Below are 19157 nucleotides of genomic sequence, written 5' to 3'. Positions count from 1 at the left end.
ATGTAAATGTAATAATTTGCACCCTAATTGGGCATTGAGCCTGTAGCCTTGACAGTTGTTTGGCACTCAAACCCACCATTCACACTATTCAGTGAACAAATGTTTATGCTAATCTGATGGGCTGAGAGGAATGCATCTGCTCATTACTTGTTGTAGAAAAATCCAGATCTGATGGGCTGCTGTTCACGTGCAGATTTTGTCTCCACAGCATGTCTAACATTAGCATACAGGTAGGCATGTCCTAACCCGCTTGACCCAGTAACATGTCTATAAGGTGAAGAACATGTGTGATTAAACCTTTGACACTAGTATGATTAAGTTGATCATTTCTGTCTAATGCTCACATACTTGCAGGTATTCTTCCACACAAAGCCTTAATATATAAGCTACTGTGCAGCCCAGCATGACTGTATGAAAATAGAAATAATAGAGTGTAATCTGCAGGTTCCTGACATCAACATAATGTTTCTAAAAAATTTAAAAAAAACAGCATTAAGGATGGTTCCCCCTAATGCCCTCCACTTCTAAAATCCACCAGCCCATAAACACTTGACTATGCATTAAGTAATTACACAGGGCTGCTAATGGAATTATGATTATTTCAATTTTCAATGCAGGCAAACCTTTTGTTCTGAGCATCTCTGCTTCTCTGATTGCTTAATGGATTTAATTATTGTACAAGCTGGTACTTGATCACAATCCATGTCCATTAAAGTCACTGATAAATTGTTTATTCCCCTGTTTTTTATAATACATCATTTTATAACTATGCTGATGTTTTGTTATTAGTTTTATTTTGACATCACAGTGATAAATATTGCAAGGCTGAGGGTCATTATAGGGCTGGGCTGTCAGGTAACCAAGGCTGAGGCACAAAACCGACATCTACATCATTGCACTCTACTATCCTGTTCTGCTGTCTTCAGTCTTACTGGTCCAAACAGGTCCATATAGGTTATAGGTAAGTTTTGATGCACCACATTTTACATTTGTATGTCACTATCATTCACTGAGTCTCTAATTTGTAATTTCGGGCTTTGAGGGAGAATAATTCAGTTTCACAGATGTTTTTTCTAGTCATGTTTTATGGCTTTAGTGCATATTTCAAACTTGTTAATGTGGAGCAAACCATTTGAATACTTTACCAGCAAAATAATCTTCTTTCACTGTTGGGTACACAAAAAGTGTAATGTTATACTTACTGCCTAAGAGGCCGGGTCAAAGTGGGACTGGTGGAGTCTTCCAGGCGTAGAACTTCAGCACCCTCTAGAGAAAGTACTGCAGAAGGGTTTAAAAAACTGGATTCAATGAAATCAAACAGCAATAGACATGCAGAGTTTTGTTTTGGTGACATTGGACATATCAGTAACACAGTTCACACTAACTCACAGAATTCAGTTGAAGTATGCCATTGGCAAGTTATATTGAATTAGCTGAAAAGATATTGATGACCTTGAGAATGTGCCCGTTTTCTGAACAACCAAACATAAAACTTACCTTTGTGTTAAAGGAAGATAACAGTTGTTATTGCTATTGATCAACACTGCTTGTCAGCTGCTAAGTTTGAACTGTAACATGAAAAACCGCACACCCAAAGATCCTTGTGATTTTATTTTTCACACACAAAACTTGCTTGTTTTCGTTGTAGCAGTTACACCTCTGTCACTGACATCTTTTCTTCAGTTTATAAGGCAAATCAATGAACATGCAAAGCATTGTTTAAGCTTTTTTTATGTATAAATAGGCGTATAATAACAGTATGATATTAATGTTGGCATAACATTCTAACAAGATTACATTTAGAGCTCCTGTCAAGTATATGGATGCTGTATGAGTCATTTGTTGTTTTTAAATCACAGCCACAACTATGGTAAGAATGACAACAATCACATTCAGTTCTGCATATAATTAATGCATACATGAACTGCAACATTATAGCTGATAAAGTTTTGGAGCAAATAATCAATAAATGAGAGAGTGTGTGTCTCTATGTAGATAATAATAGGTGATTATAGACTTTTATAGGGTCAGCTTATTCATTGTACATATAGGCATAGTAACAGCTTTGGGCTATGATCATGCATGTGAATGAGGACATGAATGAACCACTACAGTGTAAACCTCCGTGACTGATTTGCACCTTTAAGCTCCAGTAATCATTCACATCAAACTGATCTCAAACCCAGTCCACAATGACACGCTTTCTGTAATATTTCATGCAATATCCATTAATTTTACTTACAGTTCATCTGCAATACTGTCAGTTTCCCTGACGTATGCCTTTGCAGCTCCATGTAGTTCTCTTTCACTTCTTAATCTGTCTCAGTATGAGCATTACTATTCTGGAGGGCATCTGCAGAGGACTGGCAGGCTGAGTGTAGAGGAGGGATGGTACACGAGGAGACAATCATTAAGCTAATACAAGCATCATTAATTAGCCGTCTTATCTGTGTGATATGGATTACACCACTGACAGCTTCTCACCTACTTTATACGCTTCTGAATCCAGACCTGAGACAGGATGAAGCATAACTCTGCAGAATGAGGACATTTGCATATTTTCTTAATACTTTAAATCTGGAAGTGAATCTTAATGTCCACTTTTGCTCTCAGACAGATGTTGTTATTGATAATGACAGGTCATTCAAAAGCTGGTGTCTATAATACAATTCCATGTCATGCCTTCTCTTCAGATGGTCTCGGTCTCTCTTTGTATTACAGTGTGGAGAGGTGTCGAGACCACTAAGGTGGGGATGGACGCCATTAACAGCAATGTGTCCTTCAAACATATTGACAACAATCATTCTTTCAACAAACTCTAGCTCAGAGATGGACAACTGCAGATACAGCAACAGCATAATGATCAGTTCTGCAACAGCAAAATCAGTTGGTGGCTATATTTCTCTAGTGTAAAGTGATATGTCGTTTTCATGGTGTTTTAAGTTAATTGCAGGTAGTCATAGTAAATAGGTGACATTTTTAGGACAAGAAACAAGCGTACCCAGAGACAAAGCTGAACTTAATGAGAATGACTAAGAAAGTCTGAATCAGTTGTCACCGTGTCGCATAAAATGTTGTGACACTGACTATGGATGTCATGCACTTCAAATGTTCACTAGATGGCAGCGTCAGCTCATTTAAAGTCAGTCTTGAGGAGGAAGTGATGGTTATGTTGACTGATATGTCCTGTAAGCAAGAAACTGAGTTATTGCAAGACATTTATTAGCAATTCTAAACTATTTCTTTACATTAGAAATGTATTTCACAGGTAACAGATGATATAAATTCTTAGAAAATGCCAGGAATATAGAAAAATCCAGTTTCTGAGCAGTGTCAGGGGGATGTTACCTTTTGACCCCACCTACTTGTGAGTGTTGATTACTTTGATAGAAAAGCTGCCTCACCTGCAAAGAATTTGAGAAGTAGCAGAACATACTGTACTTTTTTTTTATTGCAGCCTAACACTACAGCAGTTAATAATGTCATAAGTTATGTCCTTCCTCTCTGATTCAGGATGTGTCGACTGAAATCGTTTGCTCTAATAAAAATACGAACACACCCTGGTCATCATGGTGGAAAGATCCACTGTATTGATGTCTTCCTCTCACTTACTTTAATGTTGTAAAACTGACTCAGTTTAAGAAAAGCAGTGCAAATTTGTGGAAAGTTATGATTATTCTAAACCCCAAGTGCTTCTGGTATATTTATGTTTGCGATCAAATCCTCCAGTGTAACAACAGAGCAGACAAACTGTGTGTGAGTGAAGCTGTCAGTAGAAACAATGTTGCAATAAAATAGAATATACACATAACAAAATGGAGAGGAAAAACAATGTGCAAGAGTCAGGTGATCTCTACTTTTATTTAAATTAAATCATATAGGACTTTAAAGCATTTTAATATTTACCAAAAACACTAACCTTTTTGTCTGAATTAGATTTTCGTCTCTCATTAATAATCACTATATATTCATAGGGTGCTAGGCAGAAAAATGGAAGAAAAAATATCGGCGCACAGTAGGTCAAACAGTACTGAAAGCATATCTAGGAATTGATTGTAAACAGAGGTCAAGGCACAAACATACAGCAACAGACATGGAAATGATACTATAAAAAAGTGATAGAATGTTAGGTACACACAAACTTTAAATATCAGTTAGAATTTTGCCATAATTTCTGCCTGCATGTGAAGCCATTTTTTTTTTCCTTTTTTTAAAACTTTTTAATATTTTTTATTTTCATTTTATAGGAATGTTAGGTAATTTGTGCAGAGCTAATATTTGCCATGTTGAGTCATGCAGAACAATAAACTGTTTGGCTATGAATGATGAACTTATGTAAACATTATTAAAAAAAAAAAAAAAAAAAAAAAGCACTTTCCTTTATCAATCATATTTTATGTCCATGCCTGTGCTTCATCTCTTTAAAAAATAAGCTTCATGTGATTAAAAGTTTAATAATTTGCACATCAGACTTTCTAAAAGTAAAATGAATGCATTTATATAAAAAAGTTTTCCTTTGCTTCCTTTAGTAATTGAAAATAAAGAAGAAAAAAAAAAAAAGAACAAAAATACAATAATAAATGTTGATTTTTGTGGTCATAGCCCAAAGAGAGTTAACAATACGAGCAACTGGAACAGCAATCATTGAAATTCTGCGAGGCTCGTCGGGTTCTCAGTCTCTTAGGTGTCTTTATAAAAAGCAGATCAAAGCAGAAATCGTGGTTGGCCAGTGCAGTCATTCATGATGTGTGTATATTCCGCCATCTATATGGTCATCGGAGCTGTTCAAGTAATCTAGGAAAATACAAAAAAAAAAAACCACACAAATCAGTCATTTCAGACAGACTTCATTTTGTACCTTGTTAGAGAGCCGAGTCATTTTTCTCACCTTGACTCTCTCTCTCATCTTTTAGAAGAGGCCACAATCCTTCAGGTTGTTCTTGATGATGACGTCGGTGACGGCGTCGAACACAAACTGCACGTTCTTGGTGTCGGTGGCGCAGGTGAAGTGGGTGTAGATTTCCTTGGTGTCCTTCTTCTTGTTCAGGTCCTCGAATTTGGTCTGGATGTAAGCCTGGGCCTCCTCGTACTTGTTAGGGCCTGAGGGACAGGAAGAGTTAGAGGAGCTTGATGGGTATGAGACTCAAGTTAAGAAATCTGCTGACAGGGTGAGACAGTTTCATTTGTTTCCGCTCTAAATCAAATAATTTCAGCAGTTCCTTGATTCAAGTGCCGTTATCTTCGTAATGTCGGATTCATCTGCATGATTTTGTTACAGGAACAAAGCAGTACGACTTAACTGGAAACAATTGGAGGTATCGCACCCTACTGACAGAAAATTTAAATTTTTTTTTTAAATAATTTGAATAAATAGTTCTTAATAAATTGAAGTTTTTAATCAGTCTGTACCAGTGTACTCAGGGAAGCAGATGGTCAGAGGGCTGTGGGCGATCTTCTCCTCAAACAGGTCCTTCTTGTTGAGGAACAGGATGATGGACGTCTCTGTGAACCACTTGTTGTTGCAGATGGAGTCAAACAGCTTCATGCTCTCGTGCATCCGGTTCTGGGTGGGACAGACACAAATGTGGAGATAAAGAGATTATTTGAGAGCACAACTAGGGCACATAAAGGAAATGAGTTCACCGAAACCTCGACCTCCCTCCCCATTTGAAATCATCCTGGGAATGGGCTTTACTCTAAAGTCATTTTTAAACCGAAGGAGTATAAGCGTAGCTTTCGGGCGGCGATCTCACCATCTCCTCATCCTCAGCCAGGACCAGGTCGTAAGCGCTCATGGCTACACAGAAGATGATGGCTGTGACTCCCTCAAAGCAGTGGATCCACTTCTTCCTTTCTGACCGCTGGCCGCCAACATCAAACATCCTGCAGGGAAACGCATACACACACACACACACAGTGTAAACATGCTGTTTGTGAGAGAGTGCGGATGGGCTTGAGCGCAGGAGAAAACAACAGTTTTTCAAACTGACAGAGCAGCCAAGCAGCTTCATGGTCTCCCTCCGGAGACATGTGTGTGTGTGTTTGTGCTCTCTCTCTCTCTCTCTCTCGCTCTCTCTATCCTGTGAATACATCTCTGCATTTTCCTCTCTTCAGGGCAGGGTGTTCGCTGCACAGGCCTTGTCATTTTTCCTGGCATTTGTTGGCACTTTATGTACAGTGCAGTTGCTGTGGTAACAGGCAGCCATAAGACAGGTTGCGGAGTGGCGGCAGCAGGTTTTTCACTAAGATCCTATATGACTTATTCATGAAGGTGGAGGGTACCTAGATGGATGAGAGAGGATGCTCGTCTGAACGGTGCCATCTAATATTAAGAAGAAGTTTTTCAGCCGGCAGCTTAAAGGTAGAGTGCGGAAAACGCCAAGTGTAACTGTTTGTAGTATCTCACAGTGACATGCTTTTTTCATTACAGTAGAACTTTGACTCTCACAGACAGTCAGCTTTGGGCTGAGTAAGCACAGCTCATTATAACAGTGACATACTTTAGACTGTTTACCTCACCAGCGCGCTCATTTCCAGCACTGCTTACACAAGCTAAATATATCACAGCAATTCAGCACTGAGGAGACTGCTCTAGGTAAACATACACTGGTTGGATTTGGTTTATGCCTTCCACGAAGAAATAAAATACATCAAGACATAAATATGAGACTTGAATATCACATACAGACACATTTCCACTGCTTCAATAATGTAGCTAAAGCGAAGCCCTGACTAAAAGCGTTCTTTGATCTTTGATATTTTACAATTTCCTCTGTTGTTTCTAAAGCCTTAGTGGTGACTAATGTCTCCATCAGATATGTGTTAGGTGTGTGTGTGTAGTGACCTAAATCTTCAGATTTCATTATCTGAGGAATATGTCATTACGAGTACACATGAAACAATGACAAAAAAAATTAAACTGTCATACATGCATATTATGTATCACTTTCCTAATAATTCCCATTACTCATATGTGAAATTCTGATAACAATCCAGCTACTCAAAATCCCACACATATGTGTCCTTGTCTGTGAGGGCGTACACACATTTATGGTTTGCAGTTTACTGAAAGTAGCCAATAGCAATAAGTATGAGGTTCCCTTTAAAAAAAAAAGGTATTCAGTGGGAAAAGCTGTTTGGAATACAGATATCTTAAGCTTAATTGCTGAAACAACACAGCAACTTCACAACGGCTCCACAAATCGGAAAACAAATGTTTTCCTTACTGCGAACTTTGACTTTTTGACTTTCCAAAAAGGGGAAACACCCAAATACCGCGCTGGCAAACAGTTTTAGTACACATAAATGTATGACTCATAAGCCCAGATAGATTCATTTTCCTCGGTTGCTTAGGCACAATCCTCAAAAGACAATCATTATTGTCAAAACATAGCGAAATACTCTGCATCAAAGGCTCATTTTCTCACAAGATATGCATTTTTGATTTCTTTCACATAGAGTTGAACTTTTTGAGTGCTATTATCTTCAAATAACGCAGTGATGCTTTGAGTAAGCCTGGGAGATTAAAATGGGTTTGACTGCTTTTCAAATGACTTGTATTACTCTCAGATGCATTTATTGTGTAAATCTTTGAGTGCAAAACATTCCCGGCAACCGTTGTGTTGATAAATTTCAGGTGGTGTGAGTAAGCCTAATCAAATAATTGCCGTCACCTGCTGAGCCGAGTCCGACAGGTCCTGATGGCATCTAATCCTCTCTGATCAATTTAACTAGTAGATGAAGGTCTAAACTATAGTCTCAGTCATTAAATATCTGCCCAACAGTTTTAATTTTGAACACTGTGTCCCAAGATGAGCTTGAGCACTTGATCAAAACTCGAAAAAGGAGAGTCTTACTTGAAATGCAGGTCTTTGAAGGTGAAATGTGTTTCCACAATGCCGGTGGTCTTGACTCGAGTTCGCAGCACGTCTTGCTGTGTGGGGATGTAGTCTGGCTTCGCTATCCTCTCCAAGTCATTTAGGTAGCTGAGGGGAGCACAAAAACAGATTAAATATATATCAAATTAAGAGTGTTGTTCTCTAACCTCGCAGAGAGAGAGAATCTTAAGGTGTTATGTTAAAGGTGTGGGCCTGAGGAAAGGTTCTTTGAGGTTAAACGTCTCATCTGTTCCCTCACACAGACACGAGAAAAACAGAAGTGCCTCATGCTGGCCCTCTAACAGCGCTGGCAGCACAGTGTCGTCTTAACACAGTCGGGTTCAAATTTACAGTCACATTACATGAGGAGTTGATGTGTGGGCACAGAACAAAACAAAGCTGCTTCTTTACCTCTGCTGATTCCATAAGAGTTCACATTGGAGTGTGAAATATCTGCAGTTTCCTCTTAGTTAAAATATAAATTGTCTCCCGTTCACACAAGCATTTTCATTTTCTTCACAGTTGTAAAAAACTGGATTTTCAGGGCAAGTAAAATGAATAAAAATAATATCTACAGGAAATCTTACAAATTATAGCCAAAGCTTCCCCTAAAACACAGTTTGTGACATAAAGTCAGCAGAAACAGGTAAAGTATGGTAAAGAATAGGTCTAGTAGCTGTAATATTTTCTGAATAAATCTTCTCTACCCTGCAAAGGGACACCAAGCCTTTAGTCTTTTCAGACATGCAGAAAACAACCTTCATTTAACCACTGATAAGATAGCCAAGGCCCTGCCCCCGATTCAGTTGTAATATATTATCGTCAGATTCCTCCTAATATTGTCTTAGGAAGTATCTGGATAGTTTTGATGCACTTAATTTAATTTGATCTGTGAAATTTTGCTTTCTTTGTCAATACTGACTCCATATTTTGGATTGTTTTCAATCTATTCAGAAATCTGTTTTTGTGTGTGCTTGCAGGCATGCGTGCAAACATGGCCAAATAAAGCATGCTGGGAAAGCCTGATAAAAGCATTAAACAGACCACAATCAACTTTTACAAGTATAATGTTACCATGAGAGACATACAAGGCTAGAGACCAAACGTATTTTCTGTCCATTTTTTCAGCAGTTTTCAACTGCGTAAAAAGACTGTTGTTTAACAAAGTGTTTGTGCTGATGTAATCCAATACAAGCCGCAGCCCAGGTGTAGATATTAGAGCCTTCGCACCACTACTTCATGCCACGTGTCTGTCAGTTTAATCATAATCCTGCTCCCCGCAGAGGTTCAGCTGCTTTTGTAGTCCACACATCACATATTGTAACGCTGTTTGATTTGGCCACTGGGTTCATAAGCCTTGAAGATTAATTGAATATGGTTGGCTTACATTGTAATCAGAAAGGTTACTACATAGTAGAGCCTGACCAATAAATAGTTTGGGCTGATATATCAGCTGATATCAGCTCATTGCAGGTATACTGGTATTTATGTCAGCCCATAAATGACAGGAAATTGAAGTGCAGAGATGCCAAAGATACTGTATGTTTTGCAACAGTGTCACTATTCTATGGTTTGTCCACCAGAGTAATGACAAGTTTATTTTTCAACTGTAAAATTCCCTGCCCTGTATACTTCTTGGTCACAACTATTACAAAGTTATTGTTATTGATTGATATAACATTATCAGATTTTTAAAATTCTCAAATATCATTATCAGTATCAGCCTTAAAAAACCTGTACAGGTCAGGTTATATTACATATTGTGACAGAGACTCATCAATGGCCAAATAATGGACATTTCAAAGTTTTACAAGATATGTTAAAATCAACCCATCACAGCATAATCACATGTATTTTAGTCCACTGGTGGACAAAGTCCTAGTGAGGAAAAACGGTCAATTTCTACTGTTCAAAGCTGGTAAATATCGCAACACACAGAACAATTACGTGCAAGGAGAGACCATTTCATATAAACACAGATGTGTGAAAACGTTATCCTTGTTTCCTCAAATAATGGCAGATGGATCTATTATTTGAGTGTGTAGTTCATGTCCCCACGTCTATCAAATCGGTGTGAGAGAAGAGAGGTCTCTGTCTTTTCCTTCCTTTCTCTTGCTCTCAGCAGGTGCTCAAACATGGATTACAATGCCAGACTCATTTAGTCCTCTCTTACAGTAACTGACTCTCTCAGCACTCTACAAAGTCTACATGAAACATTGTACACTGTCCACTCTCCCAGCATCTAACTGTGAGACCATGTTAGCAGTATGCTCACAGGTCAGGGTTGCCAGGTCTGTGTGACAAAACTGGAACAATGGCCAATCAAAACCAGCACAAAAACCTGCGCAATACCAGAACTCAAGATATGCTTCTGTCAAACCATATACACTGCTTTTAAAATCCAACTGCACTGCTATCATTGCCAAATGTATTGTAATATCTACAAAGTAACACCATAAATGCCAGCATTAAAAGCAGTTTTCTCTAAACAGTTCTTTCACCTAGGTCCTAAAATGGCGTTGTGTAATTAGATACAGTATATTATCATAAATAAAACTTTTTTGTAGTCTCAGGGATCCTGCCTGATGAGATTTAGTTATTCCATAACCGTCTATACAGAGTTGGGATCGAGAGGTGGGTGCTGGGCAGCAGAGAGGATTACAGCACGTCGTGTGTGTATGTGTGTGTGTGTGTGTGTGCGTGTGTGTGTGTAGGTGGGTGGCGTGTTGGTGTGTGTGTACATGCTGATCTGGAGACCGCTTGGTAGGGTTTGGGTATAAATAAATTATTTCATATAAAATATGGATTTTTGTTTATAGATATTATTCATGCAATTTGCATGCAAAATAGGTCTGTCCAACCAGCAGACAGAAAATTCAACCCGCATCAAAAAACCACAGGAAAACCACAGACCTGGTAACCCTGTTCCAGGTCCCCTCTGCTTTAAAGGCCCCATGAAACAGAAGTTAAGAGTGTCTTTAGCTTCTGTACTATGACTTATTTCCCAGTGAAATGGAATATTTGAGTTGTGTACAGCTACAAGAGGGATTTAAAATCAAATCCTTTGCATTTGATTGGACTGCTAAAAAGTGGGTAGGGCTTACAGAGTTAAGCGTGATATGAAGCTGCAGAGAGAAACGGAGCTACAGAGGACTGTTGGCTCCACACACACCCAAACTTGTTGTTAGATCAGGAGGAGGATGAGGGAGAGATGAATAAATAATACCTCAGCCACATTGTTTTGGAAATGGAAACAACGTTTTTGCCCACTGATATCCAAACACACATCTCTTCCTATCTCTCTCAATATTGCTCTGTTAGCTACTACAACCCACAAACCGTGAAGTGCGATTTTATATGACTGGTGTGGCTAGCTACTTGCCAAAAGTCACATTTTATTGGATGAACTATTGTAAACGCCCCTGAATGCAGAATGAGTCATCAAACATTTGAAACTGTTTTACAAGAGGAGAAAAGACAGGGATGTCGATGTAAAAATAGTCTGATACTGATTTTTTGACATATATTTGGCATGTAAGAAGAGATAAATGAACAATTAACACAGGGACATGGGATTAAAACTGGGAAAATGTATTTTTCATTTCATGAGCCTTTAACGAGAGCAGTGGAGCAGACATGGGGAAGTTATGATTATACTGGCCAACACAAACAGAACAATATCTCTCCCACTGGAAGCTGAATACTGCCTTGACTACAAAGCAATCATTTGTGAAACACTTAATGCTCCCCTGACAGTTTACAGCACATTCTGGAGGTGTCATAGTATTGTAAAAGGCCTTATGTGTATTAAACAGAAATAGGTGCAGTAATCCCTGCTGTAGCTCAAAGGCAGCTGGTGGGTAACGAGGCTGAGGCTCTGTTTTCTCTTTTCAGAGCAGCGATGCGTCCCCAAGGATCAGAGTGATAACCACCTCTCACCTCTTACCAGCAGCCTCTAACAATTACCTTATGCTCTCCCTGTCATTACACTGTTACATTATAACAATGTGGCCAAAACACGGAGCACTCAGACATGAGGGTCACTGAGGTAATTAAGACCTGGGGAGAGAGGCTGAGGTTGGCTGTGTTGTTGCAGATTAGCGACGCGACCGGTCGTAAAAGTGAAAGCCGCTGGTTAAACAAAACAGTAATATCTTCTCTATTCATAACTGTAGCTACTCTCTGTAGGGGCATTCTCTATGGCTACTGCTTTGACATGTAATATGATGACATTATTAATATATAATATGAGAAAAACAAAACCGGGAACCGAAAAACAATACCGAAAAACTATTGAACCATTTGGGCAAAGCTAATATGATGTTGGTGAGATAGAAATAGAGGAAAAAATGTAAAGTAACTGACAAAACTGGATATTTGGGCAGCATGGGCAACCTATCATTTTAGAGCTAGCTGTAGGAATATTATATAATATTACAGTAAGCTACAATATATAGCTATATTAAGTACATTTACTGTAATTTACTATTCTGATAATTTTGTGGTAAATCAATGCAATACTACAAATTTTGCTAAATGCCTACTTTAAAATTTTAGGCTTTGTAGGATTTTGTTGTAAAACGCATCACCTTTTAGTTTTAACATGAAGTAAGAGTGCAATAAATTCACCCTTTACATTCACACTGGTTGGATTTTTTTTTTCATCCACAACAGGGGAGACGTGTAACAACGTCACTCAACTATACACCTCCAGTAAGCAGGAAAATCTGTTCTTCATAATATTTTGGCGTACAACTGTCCTTGTTGGACTGTTCTAAGTATTTATGTATGTATTTCACTTCAAGTGACACTTCCAATCTACAGAGCTGCCAATCTTCCAATTATCCATTATTTTGTCATTATCTATCTGTTATGTGATTATCAGTGTGTTTTTTTATTTCTATTTTTAATGTTATCATCTTTCAACACATTACACTACATATTATCCTCTCTGCACCTTATTGAACACCACAAACATGCTGTTAAAGGTGATGTTTCTTTGTATATTGACATTTTGTGGAATTACTGAGTAATGTGGTTTCTGTTTGTCTGGTGAATGAATGAATATTATTTTGTAAGACAATGATCCACAAAATAACTTTGATCTTAATTTAAGTTATTATGCCACTCACTAGGCTGCAGAGTCATTGAGCTGGTACTCTCGAGCCCGTGTGAAACAGCTCTGGACGCCGCCGTCGGCCCACAGCCGTTGGATGACATTGGACAGGTCCTCTGGCAGGATGCCCTGCTCCTCTGCTGCTGCTGACAGGGCAAACAGCTGGCGGGCATCATCCTGACAAGTAAAACACAAACCATCAGATAGGTCTCTTGAAATTATGAAAAGATAAAACATTTATTAACTCACATTATTTTTCTTTACAAGGCAAAGCTTATAATAAAAATGACACTGCAGGATTTAGTTTATGATTTAGAAGGATTTGACAGTTCAGAATAACCACAGCCAATCAATTAGATCTGTAAGATTTTTAATTAATTGCAAAATTCCAGATTGTAACATTGTTTTGTTTGTTGTATGTTCTTGTATATTGTACATGTATTGCATAAATGAGCCCTCATTGCAAATTGTGACTCAGGCTTTTTTTGATCATGTAACCAGCAGTAACAAGAAAAACAAAGCGAAAAAAAGAGAAGAGAGTCATTCGGCTGGTAATATTCTACGTTAACCTGTCTGGCAAATATGAATCAGAGAACTAGCTTGCCAACATACAAACTGTAGATTGCTGTATCCATTGTGTGCTTGTGATAATTGGTGCTTTTAAAAAAAAACAGCTGTCTCAATCTGCTTTACTTCGAAATTGCAGTGAAAAGGTACAACCACTGTGAAATAGTTAGTTCTACGAGGAAAAGAGAAACAGCATTTTTCTTTCCATGTCAGGTAATTTGAAGTTCCTGCATCCCTATGGACTCTATACCGGTCTGATTTGACAAGGTTTACAGTCAGGAGATGTAAAATCTGATTGATTTACTTGTCTGTTTCTTTGTCTTTCTCTTATGTCTTTTTAACAAAAGAGTGATCCATTGGCCCAAGCCAATGTCTCACTGGCCCTGGGCTGTCACAGTTATCTACCATCAAAATGCACTGTAATGACTCCATCTATTAAGATGCAGCAACCTGGAAAAATAGATGCATCAAATGGCAGACAAGTCAATTAAACAGAGAACATTATACAACAAAGACACTGGGGACGGAAATCGACTTACATTAATATTTGAAGCATTTCCTTTTCATGTCCCCTGCATGTACACACAACCTTTCCATTCACTGTTTTAACTATCTGAGCTATGGCTTAACCAGTTGACTGACAGCCACCAAGTCGATGGGCTATTTAAGAGAATAATATTGCTAGCAATGGCGAGGATTATGTGTAAACGATCAAAGGAAGGGTTTGTGGTTGAGAAAGGCATCTTCTACAGCTTACATCACCCTGATCGCAACATCCTCACTCCTTGTGGTGGACAATGAACAAGGGGTCATATAAACAATTGATGTTAGCTATTGAGTGCAGACTTCTATGTATTAGTTCATCATTGTCCAGTCCTCCACTCCATCTCAGCTGTAGGTCACAGTAAGTTAGCTGCCTTTTACTGTTTACCACATGCTAGCAATTAAATCCTGTGAGAGAATGCAAAATATGTGTCTGATGCCTTCACTCTCCTTGAACAACCCACAGAACAGGCCTTCAGTCCAGCTCAATATATAATAATATATAATTCAAGCACATCAACATCTAAAACTGTTATATCATATAGTCATAAAATCTTCTGAGGTGTTTGAAATGGATCGCAGAAGAAATTATACATTTCTGGTGGAAATCCAACATGACATTTCTTGTCAAGTGAACAGCATTGGTATTCACAGTATTGGATACTATTTGGTTACCAATAGTTTGCACTCTTTGTCATGCTTGGCCAACAACGATGGCAGCTTGTTCCTCATGTATAAATTGAGAGATAAGACAAACGAGCTAAGTTGCGTGCTGTCATTGGAACAACGCTGAATGTTGACTGTATTGCTTCTTGCTGTGTGAAGAACTTTGACTTTTTAATTGAAATCTGTGAAATGTGCCAAGATACTCAAATCTCTTTGCAATATAAGGGTTTTCCCTGCCTATCTAACTCAAAGGCTTTGTATTACTGGCCGCTGCCACCTTTGTTGAAAATTCTGGCATGTGATGTTGAGGGAACAAAAAAAGCGGAACTCAAGTGCGAGGACAGTGCAGCCCCCGGACAGTCTACAGTGCATACGCTAGAGTGATCTATCTCAGTAACAAACAAGACCTGCAGACCAACACACACAGCAGCATTAAACAACTTAAACCAACTCTGAGGTGAAGAAAGTAACTCAGTGCTCAGTCTGTTTCACCTCAAAAACCTAGAGACTATGTTTATTTATCTTATTTACCTAATTTATGTGCACTCGTTTCATTTCAGCTAGTGTGAGAGTCTCTACTGCGTTTTGCTGTCATTTATGGTCACGCTACTCTCCTCTGCTCTCTGTTTGTCACCACGGGCGGGGCTCAGCCCTCCGTGTGTGTGCTGCACACAGCGCAGCAGAGGAGAGACAGTGAACCAAGTGAAGTGCTCGAGTTGACGACAACTACACTCATTAACTCACTCAGTAACTGCAATAAAAGCTTTACAAGTAAAAAGCAGAGAATAGTTATTTATTAATGTAATCCACACAAAAGATGGACAGACTCCAAATGAATGAAAAATATCGCTGTAAAGAGTGTGATTTGCGACACAACGAAATAAACAACAGAGCATAATATAAAACAATATACGGTTCTCTATCATCACACAATATATGTTGTCATATTGCACAGCCCTAGTTACAAAAATGCATGTCATAGTCTTTAATGTAGAATACAAGGTTTAGTAGCATGTTACCAACCATATAAATTCATCAATTATACATGACATTCTGCTGCTCTATTACTTATTCCAATTTAGCTAAATTATGAGTGATCAAGTAGTACAGATTTCCCTCTGTAACATTTATACACTCTTAGACACGAGGATTAATAACAAAAGATGTTAACAGGATGAGTCGAACTCTGTGGTGCCACGTTGAATTGGTGGAGTGTGTAAAAGGCATCACAGCACAGCTATCTTCTTTTCTCCACTTTTCATCAAGTCAAAATCTATTTAAATGTACTTTGGTGAAGGACAGACTGCTTCATTCTCAATAACTTAGAAATATCAAATTATCTGTGAGAATTGAATATATGAATCACATTTGTGAGAAGTCGGCTCAATAGAAAAATGAATGCTATTTTCTCTTCTCGTGAGTAATGCCTGAATTTTATTTGATTCTGATTTTATCATCTCCTGGGGTGGTGCCCTGTTGAAAGGCAGTTCTTTAGTGTTTCTTTTAACAGCACACACACACAAGGACAAAACATACGTGGCTCTGCAGGAGTCCATCTTAAGCATCTGCTACCCAGAGTGGGTTTCCTAGTAGAAACTGTCACATTTCACTCGAGAGAAATTCTTGAGCTGCATAATTTCTGCTGCCTAAAATCCTCAAGGCTAGATATGGGTGGTTAAGATAGCGGTAGAGTGGAGGTTAGGGTGGTGATTAGTAAATCATTATATCACTGAACAGAGTACAGCAGCTATATTACACTATACTTAAGCAGGTTCCCTGAAGGTTTGTCACTGCTTTTAACAGTTTTCTCTTATTAAACAACAGGTTAGTTTTAAATATTATGGCACTTAAAGGCATGTCTGTATTTAAAGGTTTCTGTAATATATGTTTATTTATACACAAGAGATAAAAACAGGAATTATTTAGCATAATTGAAGATGCTCTGTAGCTGGTATGTCTTTCAGTTTTCAGTCTCTGCAACTGTTTTGTATTCCCAACATCATTTCATGTATTTCTTGCTTCTGCAGAGAGCGGCATTAAAGCAGTTATTAATGTCAGTGTCAACTTTTTTGTTGGAGACCTACCGCTCTAGCAGCTTCCTCGTAGTCGATCTTGAGGTTGGCCATGGCTTTGATAATGGCCATGATGGACTGGATTGTGTTGCTGTAGACAACTGCTCTGTACTGCTTGCACTCATCCTCTGAGTATCCATCCTCATGGATAATCCTGAAAACGGAGACCACAGGGGGGGAAGGGAAAAGAGTGTAATTTATGCTAAAATCAAAACATGACAAGAAAACATTATTGCTGCATAAAATGCTGGTGAATATTGTGTTAGTCACCTGAAATTCAGAAGCTACAACTAATATGTGTTTTGCTTGGTTGCTAATGCAATGTAACGATTACTTTTATCATTATGAAAACTGTGTTGTCCATTATTTGTTACAATAAACCTGATGTATTTAATTGATATTTCATCGGATTGAAAAAGAATCATCTAGTTTTGAATGTGTGTGATCACAAATCACAACACTGCTGGACAGAGGATATGATAGAATTCAGGCGTTTTTGTATCTCTCAGCTAGAGGACACTAAAACAAATATTTACTTGCTTTTGGAGAAGGGGAGGAAGACCGAAAGAAAAAGGCATGTGGTGGAGAAAGCACAAGGCTGAGAAAGCAACTGCTGGGCTGAGAACCAAACAGAATCATCTCCCCTGGCCCGTCAGAAGCCAGAGACCATAGCCACACAGCTAGGATGCTCATTGGTTGTGTGATGTGCTAAATAAGACCTCATTAAAATGCAAGTGAGCCCACTGTGAAACACAGACACAGCCAAAAGGACTGAAAGCCCCCACTGTTTCCCCCTCATCCACCACTACCTTTAATAATTTAATAAAATATCTTTGATTTACTTGATTGTGAAGCAATTTGCAAACTTTGTTTTTCCTGTTCAAATAGTTACTTTATCAAAATCTAACATCAGACTGCCACATGTAGACATTGTATAGCTGGACAAAAAATGTCATTCTGCACTTTAACACCTTGTCTAAATGCAGATTTTACTGATTTGAATGTAAGGCTGCAACTAACTATAATTTCTTATTTTTGATTCATCTGCAGATTATTTTCTTCTTTAATCCATTAATAGTCTGAAAATTGTGAAAATGTTCATTACAATTTACTACAGGTGATGTATTTCATCCTTTTGACTGATCAACCGTCTCTAACCCAAAGATATTCACTTTACTATCACATAAGACAAAAAAATCAGCAAACAAGAAGCTGGAACCACATAATTTAGGTAATTTTAGCTTGAAAAATGACTTTAACGATGAACTGATCATCAAAATCATTGCAGATTCATTTTCTGTTGATTGACTATTCGCTTAATTATTTCAGCCCTATTTAGAGTCTATTTTGAGTCTTCAACAAAATATTCTGACTGTGAAATCAACTGTGAACATATCTACAACTAGGAGGCACTCATGAACCACATTACCTTCCCTAAGGCATAATTCTGCATGAATACATAGTGACAGACAAATCATGCCATTTTTTGGAGAATACCTAAATACTGGGACTTATAGAGATTTGTAAAAGGATGATTTGTGTAACATTTAAAATGTGTGAAACTCCCTACAACCTATTACAGAAAGACAGTATGAGCAGATATTTTATATAACACAAACTTAGATGAAATTTGTAGGGGTAATACTGAAATGTAGTAGAAATCCTACAAATGTAGCGTTTTGCATAAAAACTAAAGATGTTGCTGAAGATGGCTACATATGGTACATGCTTGACCAAAGAATTCAGGAAAGAAGAATTTAGCTTCTGCACCTCAGTTCTGAGTTCTGAACCAAAATGAAAAGAGCTTTATGAATGACAAGATGAAGGCACTATCCTCATCACATTTTACTGAAATCCGTTAAGTACTCTGAGATATCCTTTAACTATCAGACAAACAGAACTGAAAGCTCAGGGATGAAAATTATATTGTATGGACTTAGTGAGCTGCTTCTTTCTCATTTAAATATTTCATTACTGCCGTGTTAAAAATAACTCGCAAGTCGAGAGTGTTTCAATAGAGCTCTAAAACTGGATTAAAATTGATATCCTGTCATTAATGCTGTCATTTCCTGTGACTGTCACATTTTTTTCTACAAGCATAATCATCCTTTTTTATCATAACTTATAAATCTAGTGTCAACCAGAGAGAATTTTTCTGAACTTTTCTCATGAACTTTAAAACTAGATTCAGTGAAACCCCATCATTAATACTGCAGATTCCTGTGACTGTAACACTTTTGCAAGCACAATATATTTTTGTCAGCATTGTGAAAAGAAAATTTCACACATAGCTGTCTCTCTGAATCTATTATTTGT

General features: G+C 38.0%; 1 protein-coding gene across 1 annotated transcript in view; it reads right to left on the bottom strand.

Moving 5' to 3' along the window:
- Window positions 1-3834: 3834 nt before the first annotated feature.
- The window catches only part of LOC137181604 (guanine nucleotide-binding protein G(i) subunit alpha-2-like), a 63746-nt gene continuing 48423 nt past the window's right edge, over window positions 3835-19157 (bottom strand). The window contains exons 3-9 of the mRNA XM_067587424.1: window positions 16854-16995; window positions 13010-13170; window positions 7857-7985; window positions 5754-5883; window positions 5410-5563; window positions 4889-5100; window positions 3835-4794 (exon numbers count right to left, since the gene is read on the bottom strand). Coding sequence (XP_067443525.1) covers window positions 4910-5100; window positions 5410-5563; window positions 5754-5883; window positions 7857-7985; window positions 13010-13170; window positions 16854-16995 — 907 coding nt within the window. The 3' untranslated portion in view covers window positions 3835-4794; window positions 4889-4909. The remainder of the gene's footprint in view (window positions 4795-4888; window positions 5101-5409; window positions 5564-5753; window positions 5884-7856; window positions 7986-13009; window positions 13171-16853; window positions 16996-19157) is intronic.

The sequence above is a fragment of the Thunnus thynnus genome, chromosome 4 (genome assembly GCF_963924715.1).
Source record: "Thunnus thynnus chromosome 4, fThuThy2.1, whole genome shotgun sequence".
NCBI classification, from domain to species: domain Eukaryota; kingdom Metazoa; phylum Chordata; class Actinopteri; order Scombriformes; family Scombridae; genus Thunnus; species Thunnus thynnus.
The sequence above is the reverse complement of the archived record's forward strand: the minus strand, read 5'-3'. Positions and strand labels throughout refer to the sequence as shown.